This window comes from Lutra lutra, chromosome 1 (assembly GCF_902655055.1).
Source record: "Lutra lutra chromosome 1, mLutLut1.2, whole genome shotgun sequence".
In the NCBI taxonomy this organism is placed as follows: domain Eukaryota; kingdom Metazoa; phylum Chordata; class Mammalia; order Carnivora; family Mustelidae; genus Lutra; species Lutra lutra.
The window spans coordinates 56,292,534-56,319,859 of NC_062278.1; the positions used below are offsets into that span (position 1 = coordinate 56,292,534).

At 39.5% G+C, this 27,326-nt stretch overlaps 1 protein-coding gene across 8 annotated transcripts in view; it reads right to left on the reverse strand.

The window, feature by feature from the left end:
- CD47 (CD47 molecule) overlaps positions 1-25,298 on the reverse strand; it is a 45,948-nt gene extending 20,650 nt beyond the window's left edge. For 5 of the 8 annotated variants that reach the window (XR_007126399.1, XR_007126398.1, XR_007126400.1 and 2 more), the window contains exons 1-3: positions 25,086-25,298; positions 12,988-13,335; positions 3,858-3,947 (exon numbers count right to left, since the gene is read on the reverse strand). Coding sequence is in view for 5 of the 8 variants with exons in the window: in XM_047723730.1 (XP_047579686.1) it covers positions 3,858-3,947; positions 12,988-13,335; positions 25,086-25,128 (481 nt within the window). In the remaining 3 variants the exon portion in view is untranslated. Of the gene's footprint in view, positions 1-3,857; positions 3,948-12,987; positions 13,336-14,720; positions 14,842-25,085 lie in introns of those variants that run through there. The other 3 variants (XM_047723768.1, XM_047723747.1, XM_047723740.1) reach the window with 2 other exon arrangements.
- Between the last annotated feature and the right edge of the window lie 2,028 nt (positions 25,299-27,326).

The following is a 27,326-nucleotide window of genomic DNA, read 5'->3' on the forward strand; positions in this document are numbered from 1 at the left end:
TAATAGTGTTATTACTGACAATAAGAGGGTTTTTAATGTTTTGACCAAAATTTTAAAGGTCATGGAGCAATAGTAATTTTTTTGCATTTATTTTAGATTGCTTTGCAGAATTTCCGCTTACTCGGTCATGTTTATGGTCTCACAGTTTTGTGTAAAGACAAGTTCAAAGGAAGAAAAGTAAAATAGATATGCCTGACTCAAAGAATTTCAGAATGTTGTAGTCCCTTAAAACTATAAGAACTAGAGATGTTGGTGGGCAACACGTGAAATCACTTATCAAACATCTTAATGACAGAAATTACCTGGGGTACTACCAAAGATTGAGGAAGAAGAACCCTGGAAATCTGCCAGTAACTTAATTGTCATTGATGTGGGAAACTGTGAGTTGGTATAGTTTTAAGAACAAAAAGAAAGTGCCCAAAATGTAATACTACTAGAGATCTGTGACTTTGGTTAAGACTCAGTGTTTGGTTCTAAGTTCTCTCTGAGTTGTTTGTTAAGCATTAAGATTCTGCTTAAAAATTTGTAAGTTGAAGATAAAGGCAAAGATGTTTAGGAACATTTCCCTGTAAGAAACCTTTGTCTTCAAAACATGGTCTAGGGCTCACCAAGTCCTGCCTTGGCTTCAGGAGTTTAAAAATCTTCTTGGGCTTCAGTAGGATCAATGGCATCCTGAGATATAGTTGAAAATATATTTCTGGTAGAAAGTAACTCATTCTCCTAAAAACAAAGGCATAGCCTGTTCTTTATTATACGGTTAGCCTATGGAAAGTCCAAGTTGAATCCTGAACCACCAAAAGACTGACATTAGAACTAGAACTAGAAAAGCCTCCTGTGGTCAAATACAGACCATAAATGGTAATCTGGTAACCTGAAACAGTTAAGAAGAACTAGAAATCCAGAAAGTGAAAGTCATGGGTATAAGTTACTATTAATAACTCAGGGGCTTTATGATAATTATACTCTAAAAAACACATCACTGAATGACAAGTAGAAAAGAGAAGGGCTCTCCTGTTTGGTGGAATCCCAGGCCATAAACAGGAGGTCTCTTAGAAAGGGTACCCCCAAAAAGGTAGACTTAGATCCATGACTATCCTCCAAATGGGACAGAGGCCACAGAACATGCACACTTACATGTTTTCTCAACTGAAATGCGAGTGCTACAAAGCCAGGGACAATATGCATTTCACTTCCACATCTTGAGGCTCTAAGCCCATGCTTAACAATCACAGGCACCCTGTCAATAGATACTTGTTGAGTAAATTAAACAAAGTAAGTCTACATTCTGCTCTGTCAGTAAGTTTCATCTACTGAGAATGTGTACCCAGATATAGGTTCGCTCTTCATGGGAAAAAAAGTTCTCAAAATAAATTCAAAATAAACTAGGGAGGTAGTACAATGTAGTGGTAAACAGCACTGGTTCAAATCCCAGTACTACCAGAGAAGAGCTGGGAGACTGTGGGCAAACTGTCAAACCTACCTCAGGTTTTTATCTACAAAACAGGAATGATAATGATGGCACCTACTCCCACTGAGTTCCTATGAGCTGTAAATGTGACTGGAGAGGTCACTGCTACCAGGATCCATCATACAGAGCAAGGGTTCCACAATTATGCAGGTACTCTTATCATTAACACCTTCCAGTGGGAGTCCAAACTGAGCCAATCAAGCATAGAGGCCCGCCTCCACCCTGCCTCCCCACATTTACTTGTTCTAAGGAGAGCTGAAATAAAAAATTCCCACCAAGATATTCTTTTGGCTTCAGAAGCATGTTCTTTAAAATATGATCAGTGGAATAAATATTAAAGAGCATTCAACCTAACACAAACTGAAAATTAAAACAAGATTTTTTTTCACCCATCAAATTATTAGCAAAGATTTTAGAATTATGTCAGGATTATGAGGTGAAAAACAGATATTCTCATCTGCAGTAACTGATACAAACTTTCAAGAAACACTTTGGCAGTATGTATCAAGAGCCTTAAAATATCTCTGCCATTTCCAGTCTTACATATCTTTAGCAGAATTATTTCCATAATATCAAAAAAATTTGGAAACATCCTTAATATCTATCAAGATGAGAGTTAAGTAAATTATAGTATAGGCAGCTATAAAAAGATTTCTGAAAACAAGGGGGAAATTCAGGATATATATATATATATATATATATATATATATATATATAAGTTCTATATGTCCGTTTACAGTTTCCTTTTTTAAAGAAACATAACGAAAATGCATAGGAAAAAAAATGAAAGGGAAGGAGGAAACACACTAGAATACACCAATAATTTATTTCCACGTTGGGGAACTTCAGATTTTTGTTTCTGCTCCATAATTTCTTATATTGTATAAGGGGTTCTAAAGTGATATTTATTCTTCAAGTCAGAAAAATTATAAAGCTTATTTTATAAAAATATGGCTGATATTTTCTGGTTCAGACAATAAAAACAATGTCACTAATGATAATGCCATGGCCAGCAAACTTCAACCAATCTAAATGCAACAAATCACACTACTGTGAAATAATTTCATAATCTTAAGAAAAAGCTATTCTCTACCTCAATCATATGACATGGGCTTAAGGCCTGGGTCTGCCAATAGAGATAAAGGCTTTCTCCAACACCAGGAAAGACTGAATAGGTCTTGATGCTCTATCAGTCTTTTTTGTGATATAAAAGGCTTACCAAAATTCTAAGAAAATTTCCACAAGAAGTCTAGACACTTTTTTGAAAATAAAAGTTGTGAAATATCTTGACAGTTGTCACTGTTAGCCCTTTCTTCCCTTTCGTTTGTTTTAGACAAAAGCTGAGAACAGCTTTGAAATCACAGAGCATTTTCCAGAGTGCCACACATTGAGCAGAGCCCACGGAATATATAATCAATCTTCTCTCCTCCATTTTCATCACTTTAGATTTCTGAGTAAAAGCAAAATTCATGAAATATACAATAGGCCAATCCACTACAACATTTTACTAGCTTTCATTTTTTTAAAGGTTGCAGAATGAAATAAACGAGATCAGCAGTATTCACACCTTGCCTTGTATATATGTCCACTGTCCTTCAATGACTGACCATTTCATTGCACGATAGGGAGATAAGGAATAAATCTTACATGTTAGAAGTTTAATTGTTTAGACTGTCACCTCAGAACTTCATCACTGTAGTAAATTTCTTTTACCAAACTGGTAGGGAAATATGGTTGAGTCTTAGTATCAACCAGAATACATATTACCTTTTTACCTAGTAGTGGCAATTCCACATTGTTGATGCTAAATCTGAAATAGCAACAAGATTTACTCTGAGAAGTTTGGTCACATGATTATCACAGCAAAACATGATTAAAAACCACAATTCATCCATGGCTACTTCCTTAGGGGCTGCAGAATCATGGTAAGGATGACAAAAACATGGTTCAGATGGGGCTTCTCCTAGGATGAACACAGGCACATGGATGAACGCAAACTAGGAAAACAAAGAGAGGGCAGTCTTAATGCTCAAAAGTACAATATCCTGCCATGACACTAATGCAGGACCGTGACCATCTCTACCAAAACAATGTGTGTAAAGGCTCTGAAAACCCTATGTAGAGAGAGTTAAAGGTATTATTATTAGGATTTCCACTATTCATTCTTAAAAAGTTTAAAAAAGAAAAACCTTAGGAATTAAAAGTGAACTGTAGTAAATTGTGGGGGGAAAATACACACTTCAAGAAGAATATTAAGACTATACATTATTATTTATCACATTATCACATTTCCTAATACAACTTAGATAAAATATTTCACTAATATTACCTCCCGGAAATAACATTTTCATCATTAAAACATACATGAAAAACAGAGATAAATACTTACTCACAATACCAAACTGGCCCCAAGACAGAAGTACAGCCAAAATTGGGAAAATAACAATGAGGATATTTTCATTTGGAGAAAACCATGAAACTAGGAAGAAAACAAAAATCACAATTAATATTTCTATAATCATGTTAAGTCCTGACACTGATAGTCAACAATATATTTATTGTGAAGACAGAGAACAAAAATAACTTATTAAAGCTGTGGCCTTAAAATAATTAAAATTACACAGTTTACTTATACAGCAAATTTTACTTCTGAAACAAGAAGCTCGTTTAAGTGTTTTTTTCCAAATTTTCCCTAACCTATGATTTATGGAAAGAGACAATACAACCTAGGAGCTGAGAACAGGGCTCTGCAGCCATACTGCCTGGCTTGAAACGTAACTCTACGTTACGAGCTTTGGAGGTTTGGACAAAGTCTTAACACCTCTCTGTTCGTTACAGATCTCAACTGTTAAACCAGTACAACATAGCACCTACCCATTGAAGGACTGTTGCAACTATTAACAAAGCTACTACATGAAAAGGACTTAAAACGGGGGCGCCTGGGTGCTTCAGTCAGTTAAGCACCTACCTTCTGCTCAGGTTCCTGGGATCTCGGGGCCCTGGGATGGAGTCCCACCCTTGTTTCCCTGCTCAGCGGGGAGTCCACTTCGCCCTCTCCCTTTGCTCCTCCCCCCCACTTGTGCTTTCCCTCTCACTCTATCAAATAAAAAAATAAAATCTTTGAAAAAGAGAGAGAGAAAGAAAAAAGAAAAGGGCTTAAAACAAAGCTTGGCTATGTACCAAATACTTAGTCAACCTTCACTACGATGACTGTAACGTTCGGTATTAAGGAAGTTTCTGTTACATGGGTCACATGTTACCTAGGCAGTAAAAACAGAGCCACAGTCTATCTGAAGTAAACTGTAACCTTAAGATTTCAAATAACTTGGAAACTTTTAAAACATTAAGATTCATTTCATCTTAACACTTAAGAACACTGATTTTATCTATGAACTTTCTTCTTTAAAAATAAAGCCAAATAAATGCGTCAAAGAAATTTTGAAGTTTGCCTGCATATGGGGGATTTGCTGTTTGAAGAGCGTTCCTCAACACTGCCCAAAGCAAGCACTGGTGTTCCTCTGCAATCGACCCTATTCATTCAAATCCTCCGGGGCTCTGCCATTCCGTATCGGAATGAAGAACCTGGTGGACTTTCCTACCATAAAGACATATTTCTTGTATTAACCTTATGTTCAAACCTGGTAAATGTTTCCAATATACAGAATATAACAACATTATAAATTCTGTCTTAAAGCTGTTAGCTTTTCAGAACCTAGCATTTCGCCCTGTGCGTAGCGGAGACTCAACAGGCTTGCTGTTGAAGGTTCTAACAGTCATGAGGTAAGCTGGTGAGTGAATGGAGGACTGTGTTTCATTTTTTCACAGATCCCTACCCAGAGAGAGATTTTTCAGATATTCTGAATCAATACCTTAATTTCAAACTGTATTACTGAGTATCTTCCTACACCAAAGAAAATCTATTATAATTTGGCCTAAAATCTAAGGAGGAAAAAATTTTTTAAATTATGCTTAGGTTTTCAAATCTAATGCCCAAAGGATTTGGTAAAAGCTCTATGATCTGAGGACTATTCCCAATCAATTTATTTTCCCTAGCCATTTTCTCTATTATTTTGTTTTGAGTTGTCTATATGAACTCCTCAAATCCTCACAATTATTGTATGAGGAATTACTAACCCCTCCTTAATGCTGAGGAAACTGAGGCACAGTGAACCAAGGATTTTTTTTAATTTTTATTTTATATTTTTATTATGTTCAATTAGCCAGTATATAGCACCTCATGAGTTTATCGTGTAGTGTTCAATGAGTCATTAATTGCATATAACATCCAGTGCTCATCACCACACATGCTCTCCTTAATACCATCACCCAGTTACCCCATCCCCCTACCTCCCTCCCTGGGCTGGTATCCAAGATCTATAATGAACCAAGGATCATAAGTACTGAAGTTTTCATGCCCCAAATGGACTTCTGATGCCCCTCTGCCTACTTCACCAAACCTCCCCTCTTGGGTTTCCCCATTTTGGTAGTGCTGACTTCCCCAATTATTCAGACCAAAAATCTTAGAGTCATCCGTAACTCCTTGGTTTCTCTCACATGCCACAGCCAGTCCCACAGCAAATCTTATGGGCTCTACATTCAAAATACAGCCAGTATCTGATCAAAATAATCAGTAGGTGTTTAACATGAGCTGACAATGAAATGTTCTTTCACTGACCTCTCTCCCTATGCAACAAAACAATCTCAGGATATATTGATAGAAACCTATTAATATGAGGTGTGTCTGACCATGGTCTGATCACTCATTTTTCATTTCATGAATATTTACTGAAATCACACCATGGATAGGGTATTCTAGAAATGTAAGGTCTGCTAGTGAACATGGCAGGTGGGACCATGAGCTAAAGGAGAGGGAAGAATTGAAGATCAGACTTTTGAGGAACTGGATTTGAGCCACATGAAGATAGGGAAGAAGAGACACCAAATGAACAGCAAGTTCAAGAAAATATATGGTGGCTAGAATTTAGTGATACAAGAGGAGATGGGAATCTTGCTGGGACAAGATCATGTTGGGTCTTAACAGCTTGTTATGAGAGTTTGGATTTTATTTTAAGAGTAATGCTAACTGATTGGAAAGCTTCAAATGGGAGGAAAATGACCATGATTCATTTAAAACCTTCTCCAGCAATGTGCAGAATGGATTACAGAAGGAGGATCAATCAGAAAGTTGTAGCAGCAACTAGGTAGTGGCAGGAAGGCAACTTGTGTGACCCACAAACACAGTCTCGAGTACATTTTCACTCATAACACTTAAAGACACACAGGAAATTGTTCCAAAGGAAGGTGACTAGAACAGGGATCCTGAAACCATTAGCAATGGCTGGAAGAACTGGATATTTCAACCTTAGGGAAAAATAGAAGCTTGGGAGGGAAAATACCATAACCCTTCTTGTGAGAAAGAAATTGTAGGACTGCAAAGTCTGGCCTGACTTAAGTTAGAACTGGAACTGCCTACTAAGAGACTGAGATCCATTGGGAAGTGAGAGTTTCCTCATGTCAAGGGTTCAGGTAAGAAGTTTGAATGCTAACTTCCTGGGGTGTGATAGAAGTAATTCATGAATTAGACAGCGAGAGACTAAATGACTCCTGGAAGATTCCAAGCCTCTCTGTGGAAATAAGAAGTGTTAAGAGACATTTCAGTGACATGCAGAAGGTGGAAAGAATACCATCGTCTAAGTGATTCTTTTTTTTTTTTTAAAGATTTTATTTATTTATTTGTCAGAGAGAGAGAGAGAGAGAGAGAGAGCACAGGCAGACAGAGTGGCAGGCAGAGGCAGAGGGAGAAGCAGGCTCCCCACAGAACAAGGAGCCCGATGTGGGACTCGATCCCAGGATGCTGGGATCATGACCTGAGCCGAAGGCAGCGGCTTAACCAAATGAGCCACCCAGGCGTCCCAATTCTTAATGGAAACTTATCAGAAGGTTTATTCAAACTTCACACATTCTCCCCTCTCAGCCCCCACCCCAAGATTTTAATATGTTCTCCACAGTAAGAGTGTGTGTGCGTATACGCACTCGCGTGTGCACGTGCACATTCATGGAGGGGATGTTCCGTCATTCTCACAGTTCAAAATCACTGCTGTACACCTCTGCCATAATTTATCTCCTCTCACTGGCATGAATGTGTTCTCTCTCTTTAATTTGTCAAGGCGGAGAGTCTGAGGATCACCAAATTGGACATTCAAGAACCAAATGAGATACTAGGGGGGAAAAGCCAATGTTTTATATAAAACCACTTATATGCCCATTAAGCTATTGATTTGTTTTGGTACTACTGTCAGATGAATTTAACTCTTGTTCCTCGGTGGGAGAAAAGAGACAAGATACTTCTCCAAGGTCCTTCTCAATTTTGAATGTCTTTGGCACTAAGAAAAAAGCTTAAAATGGACTAAGAACAATATCAGATATTTTTCCACTTTAGGATTAAGAAAGATAACCCAAGGCAATGTCATTCCATTCATGCTACGGCTGACAACTCTGCCCATTACTCTTCCCCAATTCCTGTTCAGGTAGTGAGGCTCTCAGGAAGATGAACTCATTAGTGGAAAAGCAAAGAAATGATATTATGAGGGTGTGGTCTATGAATGAGTGTTTGAATTCTTCTTCCCAGCCTAAGTGTTATAAAAACCAAGTACTTCATTTCTTTTATCACTGTGTACAAAATGGGATATAACTGGAAAAAGTGAAAAGATCACTTTAATCAACGTAAGTGTGCTTTTCCTTCAAATACATACATGGTAAACCTTCATGAACACCAGTTTCCACAAAAGAAAATCACAATAAAATTTACAAAACTAAAATTCAAGCCAAATTTTTACTTGATGTTTCAGGATTGTGATGACTCTTCTGATGTGTTGACTTGTTTAGGCTACTTACATAATCTAGAATTCTAAAGGAGCTCCCCAAATCCCTGCTCCCTGCAATCAGCCATTTGTAATTCCCTCCCCCTTGAAGAAGGGATGGAACAGTGAATATGATGGCTTTCATCCCCGTGATTATGTTGTGTCATATGCCAAAAGGGATTTTGATGATGTGATTAAGGTGCCCAACCTGTTGGCTTCACAAAGGAGAAATTGCCTTTGATAGAGAGAAGGCTGGTGTAATCAAATGATTACATTTGTGCTTTTCCTGGAAATGAATTCAATATGTGAGAGGGATTCTACCAGAGGAAGGATCTTCTTTGCCGGCTTTACATATGGAAGAGGCTGTGTGGCAAGGAATGAGGCAACCTCTGGGATATGAGAGAAGCCCCTAGTGGACATGCAGCAAAGGAGCAGGGACCTCCATCCTACAGTTGCAAGGAACTGAATTCTACCACAATCATGTAAGCTTGGAACAGGACCCTGAACTCCATATGAGAACATAGCCTAGCAGACACCTTGATTTTGGCCTTGTAAAACTTCATGTGGAGAAAGTAGTTATACCATGACCAGAACTGTGGCCTACAAAACTGTGAGCTAATATATGGATGCTGTTTTAAGCCACTACATTTGTTATTTGTTACACAGCACTAGAGACCTATTGCAAGATCTTCCAATATCCTCATGCCAACATCATAAGCATAATGTATATCATGTTGACAATGACGGAAATGGCAACTCTACTGAATTTGAAATAACCTTTTTTAAAAAAAACCTAATAACTTAGAGAAATGTAAAATTTTAAGCCTCCAAGTGTTTGTATTATTAGTATCAATATAGATATTAATAACAAATTTTGTAACTATTATTTACATTTAGTATTTGGTTATTTTCAAGGTGTTTTCAAAGAAACCATATAGCATGGTGGTAAAAATCTTGGGTTTTGAAGACAGACAGATCTAGGTTAAATATTTAACAAATAGTTTAAATCTCACCTGTTTTCTCATCTGTTAAATGGTAAGACCTATGTCTATCTGCTAGAGTTCTTGAAAAGATCATAGGATACAACATATATGAATTATCTGCTATGTTCTCAAATGTGGTTATTTTACTGTTCTTATTATACTGCTTTCATTTTCTAGAAAGTAGGGATCATGTCTTAGTCATCGTCGGATCCGTAATGTCTAGCACAGTGCCTGACACATGGTAGGTACTCAATAAATCTTTTTAAGAGATACTAACTTAGGGGCGCCTGGGTGGCTCAGTGGGTTAAAGCCTCTGCCTTCAGCTCAGGTCATGATCTCAGGGTCCTGGGATCGAGCCCCACATCGGGCTCCCTGCTTAGCAAGGAGCCTGCTTCCCTTCCTCTCTTTCTGCCTGCCTCTCTGCCTACTTGTGATCTCTGTCTGTCAAATAAATAAATAAATAAATCTTTAAAAAAAAAAAAGAGAGAGAGATACTAACTTATACACATGTCAAACAATTCTGTCATGAAGATAGTATCCCCATTTTACAGATAAAACTGAGGTCCACATAGGTGGAGTTTCTCAAACAAGTTATCTTAAACTAGAAAATGGTGAAGTATAGAAAAAGCTTTCTAAATTCAAGTCTTGTGCTCCTTCCATGGTATGATACTATACACAGACACCACAGGCATATACAACTCTAATTCATATACAGTACTTCTACATATTCCGTCCTAGTGCTCAAAAAAAGAACACAGTGGTCACCATTACCCACATTCCACTAAACAGAATTCTCTATTAAGTAATTTCTATTCCTCCTTTATGCCTACATTTGCAAAAAAGCACAACACAGTAAAAAATGTTTTCTACTGCCTAAATCCCCAAAGTCCACAAGATGGGTAAGTATCTCTACTACAGTAACTTTGTATTCCACAGTAAGAGTCCTGCCCCAAATTAACATTTTTGAGCAGAGGAGGTTTCTTTCTTTCTCTAGTCAAAAATGGGTATGAAACAGAGACACCACCAGATGCTGGCATGGATGTGGGGAAACTAGATTGCTCATATGCTGCTGATAAGAATGTAAAATGAAAAAATCATTCTGGAAAACAGTTGGCAGTTTCTTTAAAAACCTAGCGTATACTTACGTATAACCCAGTAATTGTACTTCTGGGCATCTATCCAGAGAAATGAAGAAGACTGTGTCCACACAGAAACCTGTACACGATTATTCACAGCAGCTTCATTTGTAATAGCCAAAAGCTGGGAACAACCAAAATGTCCTCCAATAGGTGAATGGTTAAACAAGCGGTGATATACCCACACCATGGACTACTACTACTTAGCCAAAAGAGAGACAGAGACAGAGAGAGACACACACACACAGAGAAAGAGAGAGAGAGAGAAAGAGAACAAACTACTGATACACACAACTTGTATGGTTCTCAAGGGCACTGTGCTGACTGAAAAAGCCAGTCTCAAAATACTGTATGATTCCACTTAAAATGACAAAATCACAGCCACAGAGACCATGTTAATGCTTGCCAGGCTGGGGTAGCTGGGGAGGGGGCAGGGAGGTGACTATGAAGAGACTGCATGAGGGAGATCTTTGTGTCAATGCAGCAGTAATTCTGAATCTTGATTGTGTTGATGGTTATTTAAAGATACACATGTGATAAAATGACAAACATACACACATTGTACCACTGTGAACCTGCTGGTTTTGATATTTTACTATAGTTACACAAGAAGTAATCACTGGCAGAAACTGGGCAAAGAGTAGACAGCACCTTTCTGTTCTATCTTTGTAATTTCCTATGAACCTTTAATTACTCCAAAAAATAAAACTGAGTGCAAAGTCAAATGTCTGAGACCTCTGAAAGAGTTTTCTACATTATCAGCAACAAAACAGTATCTTCTCTTTTTAATGGCCCGAAAGGTAAGCACAACTCATTTTTTTACAGGGTACTTTGAAAACAAAATAAATAAATAAATAAATAAATAAATAAATAATCACACTTTTATAAAATTATAAATTTTATCTTCATCTCAGATATTGGTACTTCTTCCCCAACCATCTTCATTCCAGCATCAAGTCTTTCAAATTTCATATCTAGAGCTTAACAGTTTGCCTCTCAGTGACTGACACTGCACTCCAAAATTACTGCTTCTCCCTGGTCTTACTTATCCATTCCCACAAAAGTACACATTCCTTCAGAAAAATTTCAGCTAGGTATCAGATTATATAATTCCAGTCACTGTGTTTGAATAATTAGACCCTGCTGAAAGGTTTGCATTTTTTTTTTAAAAAGCTCCTTAGTCCAAATAAATATAAAATAAAAGTTACAGTGTAAGAGATTTTTCTAGCAGAAATGTTTTTCAAATTCTGCCAACCTGCTCTAAGCTACCTCCTACCTATTTCTCACTGTACAGAAATCCCTCTCCCAGTACCCCAGGCCAGGTCCAGCAACTTGTTATCTCACTTCACAAAATAAACATCCCAGGAACACAACCAACATTTGCAAAGCACTATGGCTGACGTAGAACTTACATGCAAGAGATCTTAGTTGATGCTCATTACACTGCAGGACACATAAAAGCAGGGATCTATTTTCATCCCCATCCCAGAAATAAGGTAACCTGAACCCAGATAATAAACTTCTCAAGATCACATAGGCAAATAATTAAGTTACAGAATAGGGTGCAGAATGCAGACTTTCTGATTCCTAATCCTAAACCATGTCAAAATATTCCATCAAATTAAACAGCCCACTCTCAATCTGGTAACAGACATTTTATAACCATGAACACTAGAAGAACAGAAGGCAAAGAGCTGATCCAATTGAATTATTCTGGTTCCATCTAAAGCAGAGGTTCTCAAAGTATGGCCTAATCCTAAAATCAGTGATATGTCTAGAGATTGTAAACAGATATTTCAAAACAAAAAGTCATAATGCACTTGTATGTAGTTGAAGAAATCAACTGGCACTAGAAAGAATAGAAAAGAAAGCAGTCTGTTTACTTCAGCTAATGACTGCTTTTACAACTCACCAAACCACGTTTGTGAAGAAAGAGCAGAATCATGGTGCTATAATCAAGGCTGAATTCAAATACACTGAATTGGATCTCTAGTTTTTCTAAATCTTGGCCAGTGAAAAAAACACCAAAGCAAAGCTAAGCATAGGAAACCTCAAGGACTCATCCATGATAACCTGATTTTTTAATCTCCTGATTCTCCTTCTAACCTATTCTCTGCAAACGGGACATGGCTGAGACTTGTCAACCTCTGATCAAAGTGTAAGGTTAAAAAAAAAAAGGCCAAATAGTTGGAAAGAGACTGGAAAATTAATCACATGCAAGAAAGTACTCTTGATGGCAGCAAACAAAAATGCAGAGTAGATGACCTCAGGACTGCACGCCAACAGAATAGTCCTTGGACCAAAAGTTTGAGAACCACACAATATACAAATTAACCAACCACAAAGGAGGTTCACTCTAAAAAGTAGAAAAGGAAGTAATACAAAACGTATGATCTTAAAGCTATTAAACATTACATCAGCATTTATTATTAATAGCCAGCTTTTTGATTCAAAGGAGTATCTAGGCCCTTTTGCCCCCTTTCTTACAGGACCAGGATACTACAAGACAAATAAATGGGAAGCTTTTGTAGAAATCTTACCAATTCTGTATTTTAGTTCTACGATGGTTTCGCCTTCTCTGCTTAATTCGGTTACTTCACAAGTATAGTTTCCTACAACAGCTTCTTCCTTATCCATCTCCAAAGATGCAATGCCAGTTAGTAATTTTTGTGGTATGATTTTTGTACTCTTAAACTTATCACCATGAGTGGTCTTCTGCAGAGCTCCATTAAAGGTGAAAATGTCTTTTCCTTTTAATTTCCACTTTACATACATCTCATTAATGTTTGTTGCCTCCACGTTATTAACAAAGCATGGGATGATAACACTTTCATTGCAAGCAGTGTATTCTACAGATTTGGTTATGTTAAATATTAGCTGAGCTGAACCTGAAAAAGAAAAAGAAAATTGTTTCATTTCATTATAGAATTCTATACTTCAAGTTGTTACAAATCTTTAAGATAAAGAGCAATGTTTCACTTGTTCATTTAAGCAAACAGTGCAACTACAGAGAAGACAGGCAAGGTGAAAAAAATCCAAATTATTTTAATATTAATGTGCACAGCTGGCAGACAACATTGTAACTTTTCTTTACTCAATCTCAGTAATACAAAGTATACATTACCATATATCTTGGGAATAAATTCAGCAACCCTGTTGGAACATGCAGGTGTAGTATCTAGCTTTGGAAGCTTTGAAGTAATCATTACTGCCTACTGATATATGTAGAAAAATACTGTCCGAACCATGAAAAAAATTTTAACATAAAATCAAACTAAATATTATATTTGGTATATACTTCCTCCAAATAGAACTTGCTAAACTGAGAGAAAGTTTATTTCTATGCTTGTCTTGCATTTCCAAAATAGATGATGGGGTCTACTATACTTTAATACAAAAAAGTAAGCCAGATGAATCACCTCACATCTCTCCACAAGGATAGAAAGTCAGAATGCTAAGGAGAAAAACATTCTCCATGGCTACTTTCCCACTGCAAAATACAGACAGCAATAGTCATTTTGTATGTAAGTATTAGGAAGTATTATATCCAACAGAAAAGCATTTTCCTACCCCTATATTTCACTGAAATCAAGGAAAACAATTTCCAAATATATATTACAGGTATTCTTTCCTCCTAGGAACAATAAACCACTAAAAAAAAAAAAAAAAAAAAAAAAAAAAGCTAAGAAACAAGTTAATACCAAGAGCAGATACTGCTAATAAATAAGGGTATATACTAGTCTTCTCTTATCCATGGCTATGCTTTCTTTGGTTTCTGTTACCATTGGTCAACCACAGTCTAGAAGCAGATTATCTTCCTTCTAACACATGGTCAGACAATCTATAGTAGCCTAACTCTAGGTCACATCACATTGCCTACAGCCTTCATCTCATCAAGTAGGCATTTTATCATCTCACAACATCGTAAGAAGAAGGGTAAGTATAGTACAATAAGATATTTTGAAAAAGAGAGCGAGAGACCATATTCACATAAATTTTATTATAGCACATTGTTATAACTGTTGTTTTATTATTAGCTATTAATGTCAATCTCTTACTGTACCTAATTTATAAATTAAATTTAATCATAGATACATACAGAAAAAAATTATGTAGGATTGGTACTCTCTGTGGCTTTAGGCATTCACTGGCAGTCTTGGAACATATTTCCTACAGATCATGTGGACTACTGTATTCTATCAATTCTTCTCTGGAGAATAAACTATCATTGCCTCACAAAAGAGGGATTGGAAAAGGACACACAATCACTTACCTTTCATCTAACATGTATGAGAATATGGAGAAATTATAGCTGTCTTCCATACTGTTCAGCCACTTATCAACTCTTTTACCTCAGTAATTAGAAGGCTTCTCCCTCAAAAAACAAAGCACTAACAAATGCAAATTAAACTTCAACTTCCGTAGTTCATTCTTAAGATTTCTTCTTTCTACATTTGTAAAATGGTAATAAAAATCAGGAGCATCAGATATTATTGTCCTAGGAACATAATTATTATTCAGTAACTGCCCCGTGCGTCGAATGCTAGGATGTGGAATATGAAGTGGACAATGTTCAGAAAGCCTGAGAACAAATTAAGCAGTTCATATGCCTTGGTTTACCCTCTGTAAGAGGATCAAAAACGAACACTGGTACTTCGCAGAATTGTGGTGAGCATCAAAGGAGAAAAGACCTGGGCAAGGGCTCTCTAACAATAGCATGCTATGAACATGAGGGGCAATACTATACAAGTTAGGTGATACAGCATTTTAAGGTAATGATCTGGACCTCCTCTGATTGGCAGGTCCAAACTTTTATTTCTTCAGAGTCTTGGGCTTGTGAGTTGTCGTTCCTGAGCAAGAAGCACTAGGGGTGGAGAGGGGAGGAACTATAGTGTTTGAAAAGGAGAGAAGTTGGGTACCTGGGTGGCTCAGTCAGTTGAGTGTCCTAACTCTTGGTTTCAGCTCAGGTCACGAGCTCAGAGTTGTGGGATCGAGCACCATGGCGGTCTCTGCACCGAGGAGGAAGTGTGCTTGAGATTCTCTCTCTCCTTCTGTACCCTCCACCTCTCTCTTAAGTAAATAAATCCTTTTTTTAAAAAAAGATTTTATTTATTTATTTGAGTAAGAGAGAGAGACAGAACGCGTGCACGAGCGCACATGAGCAGCAGCAGGGGAAGAGCAAGAAAGTGAAGCAGACTTCCTGCTCAGCAGAGAGCCGGATGCAGGGCTCGATCCCAGGACCCTGGGATCCTGACCTGAGCTGAAGCAGATGCTTAATGACTGAGCCACCCGGGCGCCCATGAATAAATCTTTTTTTAAAAAAGGAAAGAAAAAAGTACAATGCTGGAATCAGAAAGAAAAGAGAAAATATAGTGAAAGGTTTTGAAATGGACAGAAAGTTTCCCGAGCGCCCTTTCAATGGAGTACTGGAAATTGTGTGACAAATTCCTTGGGACTATCTCATTCTGTAGGGGCCTATGCCTTTCACTGTGTTTGTCTGAGCTATTTTATAATTTTGGCAAAAGTGATGGCAATGCAAATGAATCATATCCATAGAGATACAAAAAAACTTTGTTCTGCAATTCACTTCTCCCTGGTGGAAGAAGAGATTTCAAAAAATCACGTTTTATTGCCTTGAGGATAATACTGCATCTATTTGAAAATTCATTTCATCATTCCTGATAGCCTATAAATATGTCTGTTCTCTCAATTTTATTTTAAAACTGAGATGGTTTTACCATCTTGCTGGTTTACTTGTTAATTAACATGTGAAATAAAACCTTTGATATGTGGTCATTTTGTATTTGTTTGAGTCAAGATTTAAAAAATTATTTCTAAAAATTACCCTTTAATAAAAGAGATACAAGTGAAGAGCTCAGTTTTCTTAGCAAACTTTTTTAGAAGGCTCTAAGTAAGAAAGGGTTGGTGAAAACTAGAATTTCATCTTACATTTAGAGAATGAATTTTCTAAAAAATCGGAAAGCACTAATTGCACTGCATTTTTTGTTGCAATAGAACAATCATAGCTGAAGCAATTTAAGTAGAATACTATCAATAAAACTCAAAGTAAAACTGACCTAGATAAGGCATAACTTGATAACCCTTGTGCTAATTAATAAATAAGGGTAGTCCAAAAATGCCAATCCACCAACTGTTAATGACAGCTTCATCCTCTATAAACATTTATTTAAAAAAAAACCCAAACTATTAAACAGTAAAATTATCTGATTTGGGTTTTCTATCTTTTGCCTAATGCTTTCTGATGAAACATCAAAGTGAAAAAAAAAAAGATTTAAAATATAGAAAGCAAATAAAAGCACATAGATAATTAACATGAATAAGGAAACTCTGAATAATCAAGATATGCCTCTAGCAGTCTAAATCAGATAGGAATAGATAAATATAACTAATCATCAGTGATGCAAGAGCTACAGATAAATTAACAAATGAAATGGGGAAATTATTTTATATAAACTGCCAAAAATAGTGGACTTCACAACCTCTGTAAATACAGACCACCAACTGAAACCATCTCCGACCACAGAACTGAAAACAGCTATTATATGTTGCAGAGAAGGCTCAATACATTGTAGTCACAGCACACAAGCCTAGCTCTGAAATGCACAAATGCAAAAAAGATTTATTGAGAATTACCTGATCTGAAACATTGTGATAGGATGAGGAGATACAATGACGGAAAAAAGCGGCAATTATCTTTTGGAAGCTTTCAATTCTCATTTGGAACTATGATACATACTTTTTGTAACAGGAAGTCCTAAGTGCTATCCTTCCGTATGAACAAAGTGCTATAGATGGGCAGGAGAGTAATCAGTCTTACAGAATTCTAAGGAAATTTGCATTGCTACTAGGGGAACAACAGAAGACTGTCACAGCTCCCACCCATCTGGGCCTTCAATCATTTATCTTTGTATATGTTCCATGCAAAACCTCTCTCTCTCCTTTGTAACCCTTAAATCATTCCCCTTTTGCAAAAGCTTATCCTATACTCTCCAAAGAAGCCATATTTCTTGAGCCCTGTAAATGAGAAGCCAGAAGCTTCCAATACTTCCTACCTATATATTTACCTGCAACCCCAACTATCCACACCCTCTTCACCTTCCTCCTTGTCACAATCGTATTCCTTCATCCATTAGTTTACATTTCTGCCTCCACACCCACTAGTCACCCCAAGGACTTTCCCTAGTTGATTATTAGCTTCTTAACATCCCCCATGCCATTCATAGGTTATTTTTTAACATATAAAAAATGCTTAAATATTAGTCAACTTTTAAAAAATTACTTGTACTTGTCTCTCTCTTCCCGAGCATCCTAAAACAATAATCTAAATGCATTTCTTCACCTCCTATTCACTTCTTAAGTCTCTGCCACCTGGCCTTTACCTCTTCCTCGCTGTAACAGTTCCTTCCAAAGCTGCCAATAATCCCTTGTGAGAAAGTGAATGTGCACGGTTTACTCTCTATCTCAAATATTCTATAGCTCCTGGGCCAATAGGCAGCTCCTTTCTTGCTCTTATCTCTTGGCCTCTGATAGCTCTTGATTCTGAATTTCCTCTTACTGCTTTGTCCACCCCATAACAGCTTTCTTTCTTCATTGAAATCTAGTCCTTGACTCACAATAAATATTAGTGTTCCTCAAAACTCCATATACAGCAGTGCCCTCTTCCCAACCCCTAGTGCCCAGCATTCTCTCTTACTCCACAGTTAAACTACCTACACACTTTTTGTTTAACCAGGCCCCACTTTCTCCTTAACTGCAGACCTGGAAAGTCAACTGTCTGCTGTGTACTTCCACTTGGATGTACTACAGTTAATTCAAAGTCAACATGTCCAAAAACCTATTTACCCTCTTCTTAGCCTCCTCCCCAAACCTCACCATCCAAAGTATTTTCTATTATCTATCAGTCAGCCAGACCTGGACCTAATAAGAATCACGCTAGATTCTTCCATCTCCTTAGTTATAAAGAATTTGTAGTAGGCCCAACCTATTTAATGATTCCTCAATCCAATGCCTGCTGTATGTATTAGCCATTTATCATCTCTCTTTTGAGATATTGCCATAACCTCTTAACTAGCTCCCTACCTCCAGCCTCAGTGTTTTCCCATCTCAGCCCCAATGTATTTTCCACAGTTCTCAAAATAACTGTTCTAAATGCAAATGTGAACTCTTCTGCCTAATATACTTTTAACAACACCCCTCTCCCTGTTTCAAGCTAAATTCTAAGTCCATTAGCATGCAATACAAACTAGGTCCTTCAAGATCCTGTCCAGCCCCACCTCCTGTACTCCTTCTTTTCCAAACTAAGCTCCCATCATAATGACTTCCTGCAATTCTATGAATATGCAAATGCCCTTCATCTCCATCCATGCCTTTGGACATGCTGGCAAACACTTGTTCATGCAGTGTCCAGGTAAGAGCACACACTGTGGAATCAGACCTGGCTCAAGACTTGCACTTCCTCCTTGTATAACCACTGACAAGTTATTTATCCTCTGTAGCTCAGTTTCCTCATCCACAAAGTGTGAACTGAAGTAGTGTATACCTCATAGAGACTCTTTGAAGACTTAATGAGATAATAAATATTAACTTCTTATTGCAGTATTTTCACATACATAGGAAATGTTCAATAAATGGCAGCTACAGTTTACTAACTTTGGTTCTTCCTGCTAGAACGCAAGGGAGATGTTCAATCCTATTCCTCTTCCCTACCACTGCTCAATTATATTCATTCCCTCCTTATTGCTCCTATTGTCCCCTTTTCAAGTGTTGTCACTGCACCTACTACTGAATCTTGAAATTACTGTTTTACTTAACTGATCTCACCATTAGGCTCAAAAGGTAAAGAAACAAGGATAATGTCTTCATTTGGTATCCTATGGATCCAGGGTCTAGCAAGCACAAACCAGTACATTCCTTATAAATGTAAAACATTTAAAGTATGAATCCCAAGAAAGGAAAATTGTATCAGAGAGGATTCACTCTTCTTCCATATGCCAAGAAAATCCTCCACTACTTCTCACTTCAATAGACCTGATTATAGAATGGAGAAGCTACATATTTTAACAGAAAATCTCGATCACGTCAGTTGCAGATTGCATGGAAGAGTTTCTTAAAAATTACATGAATGTGTTTAAGAATGATCTTCCTAGAGAATGATGTTTAAACTAGGTCTTGAAGGATGAGTAGGAATTATATAGGAAAGGAAAGGCTTTCTAGGCAGAGTACATAACATGTGCAGAGGAATGAGAAAAAGTGAGTAACTGGAGGCAGAAGGTTCTTCAAGTGAACTTTAGGAAAAAGGGATGGTTAAGAAATAGTGTAAAGGCTTCCCTGAATGCCATTCGGAAGAACTGGGACTTGATAATATAAGCAAGAGCAAAATATGTGGATTTACTTGCATTTAAGAAAAACAAAAACAAAAACAAAACAAAATAAACAGCAGCATGAAGGGTGAACTAAGGGCACGAAGGGAGATGGGAAAGGGAGACCCATCAAGAGATCACTGTAATAGTCCAGGTAATTGACACCTGGAGTGAAGGCCAAAATATTACAGTAAAAAACAAAGAACATCAACATAAGTTGGATGTGTGGGAAGTAAGGGAGAAGAGGAGGAAAGAATTAAAGTTGTTTATTAAAGTATGAGTAACTGGTTAGATTGTGGATTTTATAGAGAAAAGAGATTTTTGGAGATCTACAGGGGAATAATCTTTCAATATTTAATAGGCTGAGTATTAAACTACCTGTAGTAAGATGAAATAAGGATGTCCAGTAGACCCCAGGACATACGGATCTGAATTTAAGAAGAAAGGTCAGAGCTATGAAGACTTGGGCATCACCAAGATCACAGCTGGCAGGTGAAACTGTGAGCATAAACAAGATTGCCCAGAGAGTCCCTACAAAGCAAACACAGCAGGAACCAGAGATAAAATGTTGAGGAGCACCAATATTTATGGGAGAACAGTTAAAGAGGAATAAACCACGGAAATGAGAAAAAGAAGTGAGAGCAGCAAAAAATACCACTGTGGACATCAAAGAAGGGTCTTCATGTGGACAAAACAGATGTTAAATAGTATGAGTAAAAAGAGCCTCTAGATTGAAAACTACATCATTATCTTTTTTTACCTACAACAATGTCAACAGACTGGTGGGATCAAATGTCAGATTGCATTTGGGAAGTGAATAGGAGGAAAGAATGAAGAGGCATTCTCTTTTATTTTGCAGTGTAAGAAAGCAGAGGAGAAGGCAGCAGCAAAAATATAGGCACCAGGGCAAGGTTTTTCAGTTCTTCTAGTTTGTTTTGTAATATGGTGTAAGACTTGAGCTGCGTGCAAGCTAAAGTAAAGGAGTCCATGGAGAGGGAAAGATCTAAGATGAAAGAATGAAGAATTAAGCTGAGTTGGGCAGGTCTCCAAAATGGTGAAAGTGAAAGAGCTGTAGACAGGTGAACCTTTTGTTGGAAAGGTGAATAGGTACACTTCTGAAACTGAGGGAGGAAAGAGAATGAGAAGGTTGCTTAAGAAATTGTAGATAAGTTTAGTAATGGTGGGAGGGAAGCTGAGAGAGTCCACACCACACATCACTATTTTTTGCAGTAGAGTAGGAAGTTAATTAGCTGCTTGAAATGGATGTTCAGGAATGGGGAAGAAGCCCAACAGTCACTGAGGTAAATGAAGCAAAGCTCATGAACAAAGATACCTGCTGAAAGAGAATCTTACCACTTTTTGCCATCAGATTAAGCCCCTGTTATGAAGAACTAGAGTCTTAAACTGAATCGGGTTACAATGAGGGTCAAAAAGGGAGATTCAGACAGCTCTCTCCTCAATAGAGACCAAATAAGGTCTAGGGTAAAGCAGGCATGTCCACAAGGTGTTTAGTTCTGACTCAAATTCCCTACTAGATTTAAAGTGGCCTTGTAAGAACAGAAGTGATAAACCTAGAATTACAGGGGAGACAGCAGTTTCAAGTCAGTAACATCCAGAATTATGGGCTTACCATGCATTTAAAATATACTAGATCTAGATATACTAGATGTCCAAGAGATAAAAACAAACAAACAAAAATCCTTACTCTTTGTAAACTACATTTTAAGTTACTGAGAGGCATATGGTCTGAAATTTATCTGTTATGCCCAGGAGGGCCTTGCACGCTGCTTAGAACATAGCATGGGCTCATACTAGTTTGCAACGGAAAAAGCAGTTTCGACAGACCCTGCACTTGCCAAATGCCTTGCCTTGCCTTTAACCGGTAAGAGTGACATGTATTCAAATATGCACATTTATTCTCTTAATTTGTATCTCAAAACCTGGGGCTAATCAGATTCTGAGTCTTACCTAATTGTCCCATAGATAACAAATGCAATATTCAGAGGAAGGTATAACAATAATTTCTGTTTCAACTCTATGTAACTACGAAGGAGAAAAATCCAGGTTCTCTTGCCTCAGTCTAGGAATATAAAGATCAAATTTCTTGGGTGCTCCATATTTTTTTACTTTAGTACTACAATAAGTTTAACAAAATTGATTCTACACTATTATTCTTGTTCTTTTATCATGGAAGAACTACCTGCACTAGGACACAATGTAAAAGTTACTTTATGACTACGCAAGAAAGAGTACATTATATTAGGCTGAGACACAAGGTGTCAAAATATGGAGATTTTAATCTTTTTTTATATAAAATTTATATCTTTTTTATACAAAGGCTGACAGCAAAAACCTTAAAGATGGCTAAAATGATTATATGAAAACTGTATCACAAAAAGAACATTAGAGTATTAAAAGCAATGTTTATTTGGCTATAGGAAATGCAAACTGGTTTAATAATAAGAGTGATTACTGTGGACTTGAATATTTATCAAACTTAGGAAAAACACCTATTTTTCTTCTTTAGAACCTGGCCTTTCAAATCTCCATTAACAACTCAGTGGCAAAGATAAAACATCTGCCAAAATACAGATGACAGCATGAGCAAGTGTCCTAATGGTAGGCATTTAGTGTAATGCTTTAACACACTGCCTCTAGACTGCTGGGGTGGCCCCATAAATAAATACTTTTAAATAGGCATTCACTTCCTTAAATGGCAACTTGTGGGGGCGCCTGGGTGGCTCAGTGGGTTAAAGCCTCTGCCTTCGGTTCAGGTCATGATCCCAGGGTCCTGGGATCGAGCCCCGCATCGGGCTCACTGCTCCGCAGGGAGCCTGCTTCCTCCCCTCTCTCTTTCTCTGCCTGCCTCTCTGCCTGCTTGTGATCTCTCTCTGTCAAATAAATAAAATCTTAAAAAAAAAAAATGGCAACTTGTGTTTAAGAGTAATATATTCCTTAAGAGGAAAGAAAACATTTTCGTTTAAGCAAGACAAATAACTGCCGGGCTTATATAATAAAACTATTTTCTAATTATGTGTACTCTTGATTTTAAAAACTCACTTCCAACAAAGAAAAATTATTCAACCAGTGAAAAAACAGTCCATGTCACCATCATTATTTAAGTCAAGTTTTATTTGCCAGTTACTAAAAACTACTGAAACTACCAATGTGCTTTTAAACAAAGTATAATTGGACTTATAGGGGATGGGAGAGGAAAGGAACGTAGTAATTCATTCTGCAGCTTATAAACCAATAGGGGGGGGGGGGTTGCAGTTTGCCTGTAAGTAGACGGAAGGAGCATTTCAGGTAACTTCTTTTGCCACAAAGGTCAACTGAAACTGAGTGGCTTCCAAAAAATGCCTTTGATTACCAATCATCTATAAATGAAACTGAAAGCAAAATCAAACTTCAGGACAAATAAACACACATCTGTGACTGTTCTACTCATTTTGAATTCTAAATTCAGTCTCTCAAATACCCTGGTTGATAATGACTTGTGTTCTGAGACGGTTATGGTATTTTCATACCTACCTTTTTAAAAACTACATATTAAACACACAAAATCCACTGTATCTTATAACAAATGCAATCATTTTCTGTTTTATAGTCAACACTTCACAGAACTCAAATGTATAATGCTTCTATTTTGCTTTTTTCAGGTTATTATTAAGTACAATGAAATACTATAAATTGTGAATTCTGTGACTATGTAGGGAACTGAGCACATTAATACTGCATGTAAATGAGTACCAATTATATGTGACTTAACTATTATTAAAGAAGGCCTAGCCCCAAAAGTACCATTAGAGCAGTTCTTTCCCATCTGCTTGAAAACAGGACCACTGTTTTTTAATGTATAATTTACATTCTTTATTCTTCAGACCAGCTTTGATGCCAACAGTCTGAATTCGTGATATTTTATTACAAATTTGTAATTTGGTCCAATACATAGACTTTCTGATCATACAACAGGTTTCTGAAAGCAGTATTTTCGCTATAGTAATAGTAATGGCAACAAGCCATTAATGATGATGACAAGAAATAGTACCTTATCTAATGATCAGCTCTTTATAATAAAGATAGCATCAACAACTCCAACAACCCAGGATGTTTCAGAGATTGTAGAAAGTGGTAAGCAAAGATTTAAGGGCATAATGGAAATGGCTTGAAGTCACAAGCATTTATAAATGGCACAGTGAGGCTAATAATCAGTTTAAAATCTAATTAATTAAGCATTCTAGAATTAAATGTAACAATTGCGTCTGCTACTCAAATTCAATACTGAATCTTACAAAAAGTTCACATAGGACTGTATAGATGTAAAGCATGACAAGCACTGTAGAACCACGAAAATTCCTATTCCTTACTTTTTACAGACGAAGCACACGTTGGTGGGGGGGAAGCATAATGGATTCCAAATGGGGGGGGCCAACCGCCTTTGGTATTGAAAGACACCAAATCCCACTCTGTTGCAAATACGTTTTGACTGGAGGTTATAGTCTTCATATTTCAAGCGAAATCTGGATTACTATTAAAACGGTTCACCCAAATAAAGTGGAAACATTTGAACGTACAATTTGGACTATATTAAAGTGGTTGATAGGGCGTGGGGGTAGTTGAGTTTCCAGGTAGCTTATTTCTAGGGTTTAAAAAAAAAAAACGGCCAGAAGATTCTTCTGATTAAATGCTTGGTTGGAATTGCAACTTAATTGTTCCTTTACGTTTCTTTAACTCTATATTCATGTAGGAGGGCAAACAGGAGAAATCCCGTCTTGCAGACTTCTCCAAAATGCGCACTTCTATCGCAAGAGGCCCGGGCCCTCCCACTCTCCCTCCTTCATCCCCAAATGCGTTTGAGCACCGAGGAGGAAGAGGGGTGCAAAAGAGGGGGGCCCCTAACAGTTGCCAACCCTCGCCTCTGATCGCGCCCTTTCTCTCTACAGTTAATTTCTGCGTGAGAAGCACGGCTCAGAATCTTCCTCGGTGTGCATCTGGAGGTGGAGTACGGGGGAAGGAGATAAACCCCGCTCGCACCCCGGGGGAAGAGGAAGAGGAGGGAAAGGAAGGAAGGGGGCGCAGGATTACCCTCGGGCCCTCCTACGTTCGCACCCGGAGCAAGCAGGGCCCGCGCGTCCCGCGCTCTGACGACCCTCTCCAGAGCGCCGCCGGGCCAGCGGGGGCGCAGCCCACACACCCGCGGGGGCGCCTCGGGGACGGCGAAACAGGAGCCTCCGAGCCAGGAGAGAGGGGCCACTCACCGCAGCTCGCCGAGCCCAGCAGCAGCACCACCAGGGGCAACATCTCAGCGGCCGCCGCGGGGTCGCCGCCGGCGCCGCCGCAGGTGTCTCGAGCAGCCGCCGCAGCTGTTACAGGCAGGATCGGCCGCCACCGCCGTCACGGGCAGGACCGGACGCCGCCGTCCGTCACAAGAAGGACCCGCCGCCCAGGCTGCCTGGCCGCGCGCACGCGCGCTCCTGCCACCCCACGCCCGCTCCCCCCGCTTCTCCCGCCGCGCGAGCCGCGCACGCGCACGCGCACGCGCCCCCGCCCCGCCGCCGGGACTGTTGACGCGACGCCCTCCTGCCTTGCGGGCTCCAGTCTCCGCTCCAGTCCGCTCCGACGAGGCCTGGATCCGAGTCCCACCCAGTGGCACGCGCCGGACTCGCCGGTCGCGTCCCGTCATCCCCCCCAAGCCCCCAGGCCTGCGCTCTGTGTGCCAGCCCGCCACTGGAGGCTGAGGGCTGAGCGTGTGTGCGAACGCTCACCGGGGACTTCCTTGCACCCGCCCTGTCCGCGGATCCCTCCCGCCCCTCACACGGTCCCGGGCCCCGTATCCTCCGTGCGCCGGTCCTCTCCCGCTTTCACTCCCACCCTCACGCTTCAGGAGCGCCACCCGGTGCTGCTCCCTCCGACCTGGGCGCCTCGGCCTGCGCGAGCCCCCGCGCTCTCTCCCCTCCCGGGTCCGACGTCCGCCCGCGCGTCAACCCTGCCGCGCCCGAGCCCCCACCTCTGGCCGCGCCCCCTAAACACCGTCCCTCGACCCCGGGCGCGTGTCGCGTGGGGTGTCGCTACGCCTCCCAGCGGTCGGGGAGCCCCGGGGGCTTCGCTGAGGGCCGGGCGGCGGCGGGGCCTGTCCGCAGCGAGCTCCCGCTCGGCCTCGGGGTGCGGGGGGCGGGGAGCCCTGCCGTCCGCCGTTCAGCGAGCTCCTGCCGCCCCCTGGGATGTTGTTTCCGCAGCGGTAGTGGGCTCCCGGCGCTCTTTCTCGCCTTGTCGGTTAGTAGTTTCCTCTTTTGAACCGGGTTCCTCAAACAGCTCGGCCGTGGAGGTAAACATTTTTGGGTGTGGTTAACCCCGAGCTCCCGAGCCCCCGGGGGCCATCAGGCATGATTGTACACCTTGGCCGACACACGGACACACTCAGGACATCCCTTCCAGGACCCTCTTGGAGCCTAGTGAGTGACAGCAGCTCGCACAGCCCTCTACAGTGTGGGGTTAGCACGCTTGAAAAAATGGGTTCGAAATGTGGACAGGGACTTTGTCTCCCTGAATCACACAGGACACATCATTCTTCCTGAAGCAAAGGCTCTACCTTTAACACTTACCCTAAATGATGAACTCTCTTGTCAAAAAGTCAGGCTCCGGCGGCTACTCTAATGGAGTGCGTATCTGTCTGCTCCCTTGGTTGTTTTTCTCTTACGTGGTGGAAAAGAAAGCAGTGTCCCACCACAATATCCCACGTCTCCAAATCCTCTACCCGTGGTGACTGCTCCATTGCACCCCATCCCCGTGTAATAAAATCCAGAAAATAAAATTGCCCCCTCTGACACTGTATTGGTATGTTGTATACTTGTGTGACTTTTCCCTATAATTATTTTGTTGTGTAAACCTCAATTCTTTCAAATCAGAGGACATTTTAAGTATTCCCTCCTCTAAGACTTCCTGTTGAGCTGTGAAAACAGAAGGGGTTTAATAAATGTGTGGATATGACTTGAGGCAACCGTTGTTCCAGTGAAATTTGATTGTTTTTTAATGATTAGAAAAAGAAAGAAAAACAATCGCCTAGCAGATATCTCACTAAAACAATGGTTAATAATTATGGTGGTAATCATTTGAATGGCAGCCTTGACACCCTGAGGCTACCAAAGGGACTGATGGATTCTCCTCCAACTGCTGCTTATATGGATACAAAAGAATCATCCACCAGACGTTGAGCATTCAGGACATTGTGTATCACAGAGCAGCTGGTTGCCTAAATAAGGCTGTCAGCTGTCCCTGGGACCAACCGACCCCCCTAAAGCTGAAGAGTGACTGGGAAGGACTGTCCCCAGTCTTCAGAGGTAGAGACGGAGGGATGCTCTGTTTCATACTGGGAGCCGCTGAGGCTGTGTGCTTAATGTAGCTCTGTGCAGAAAATGCAGTAGGCTTAAGTCAGGTGAATGAGAGGCCACCTGGTTGAACATCTCTACTCTTGGGGATGTGTTTTGATGGTGGAGCAAGAG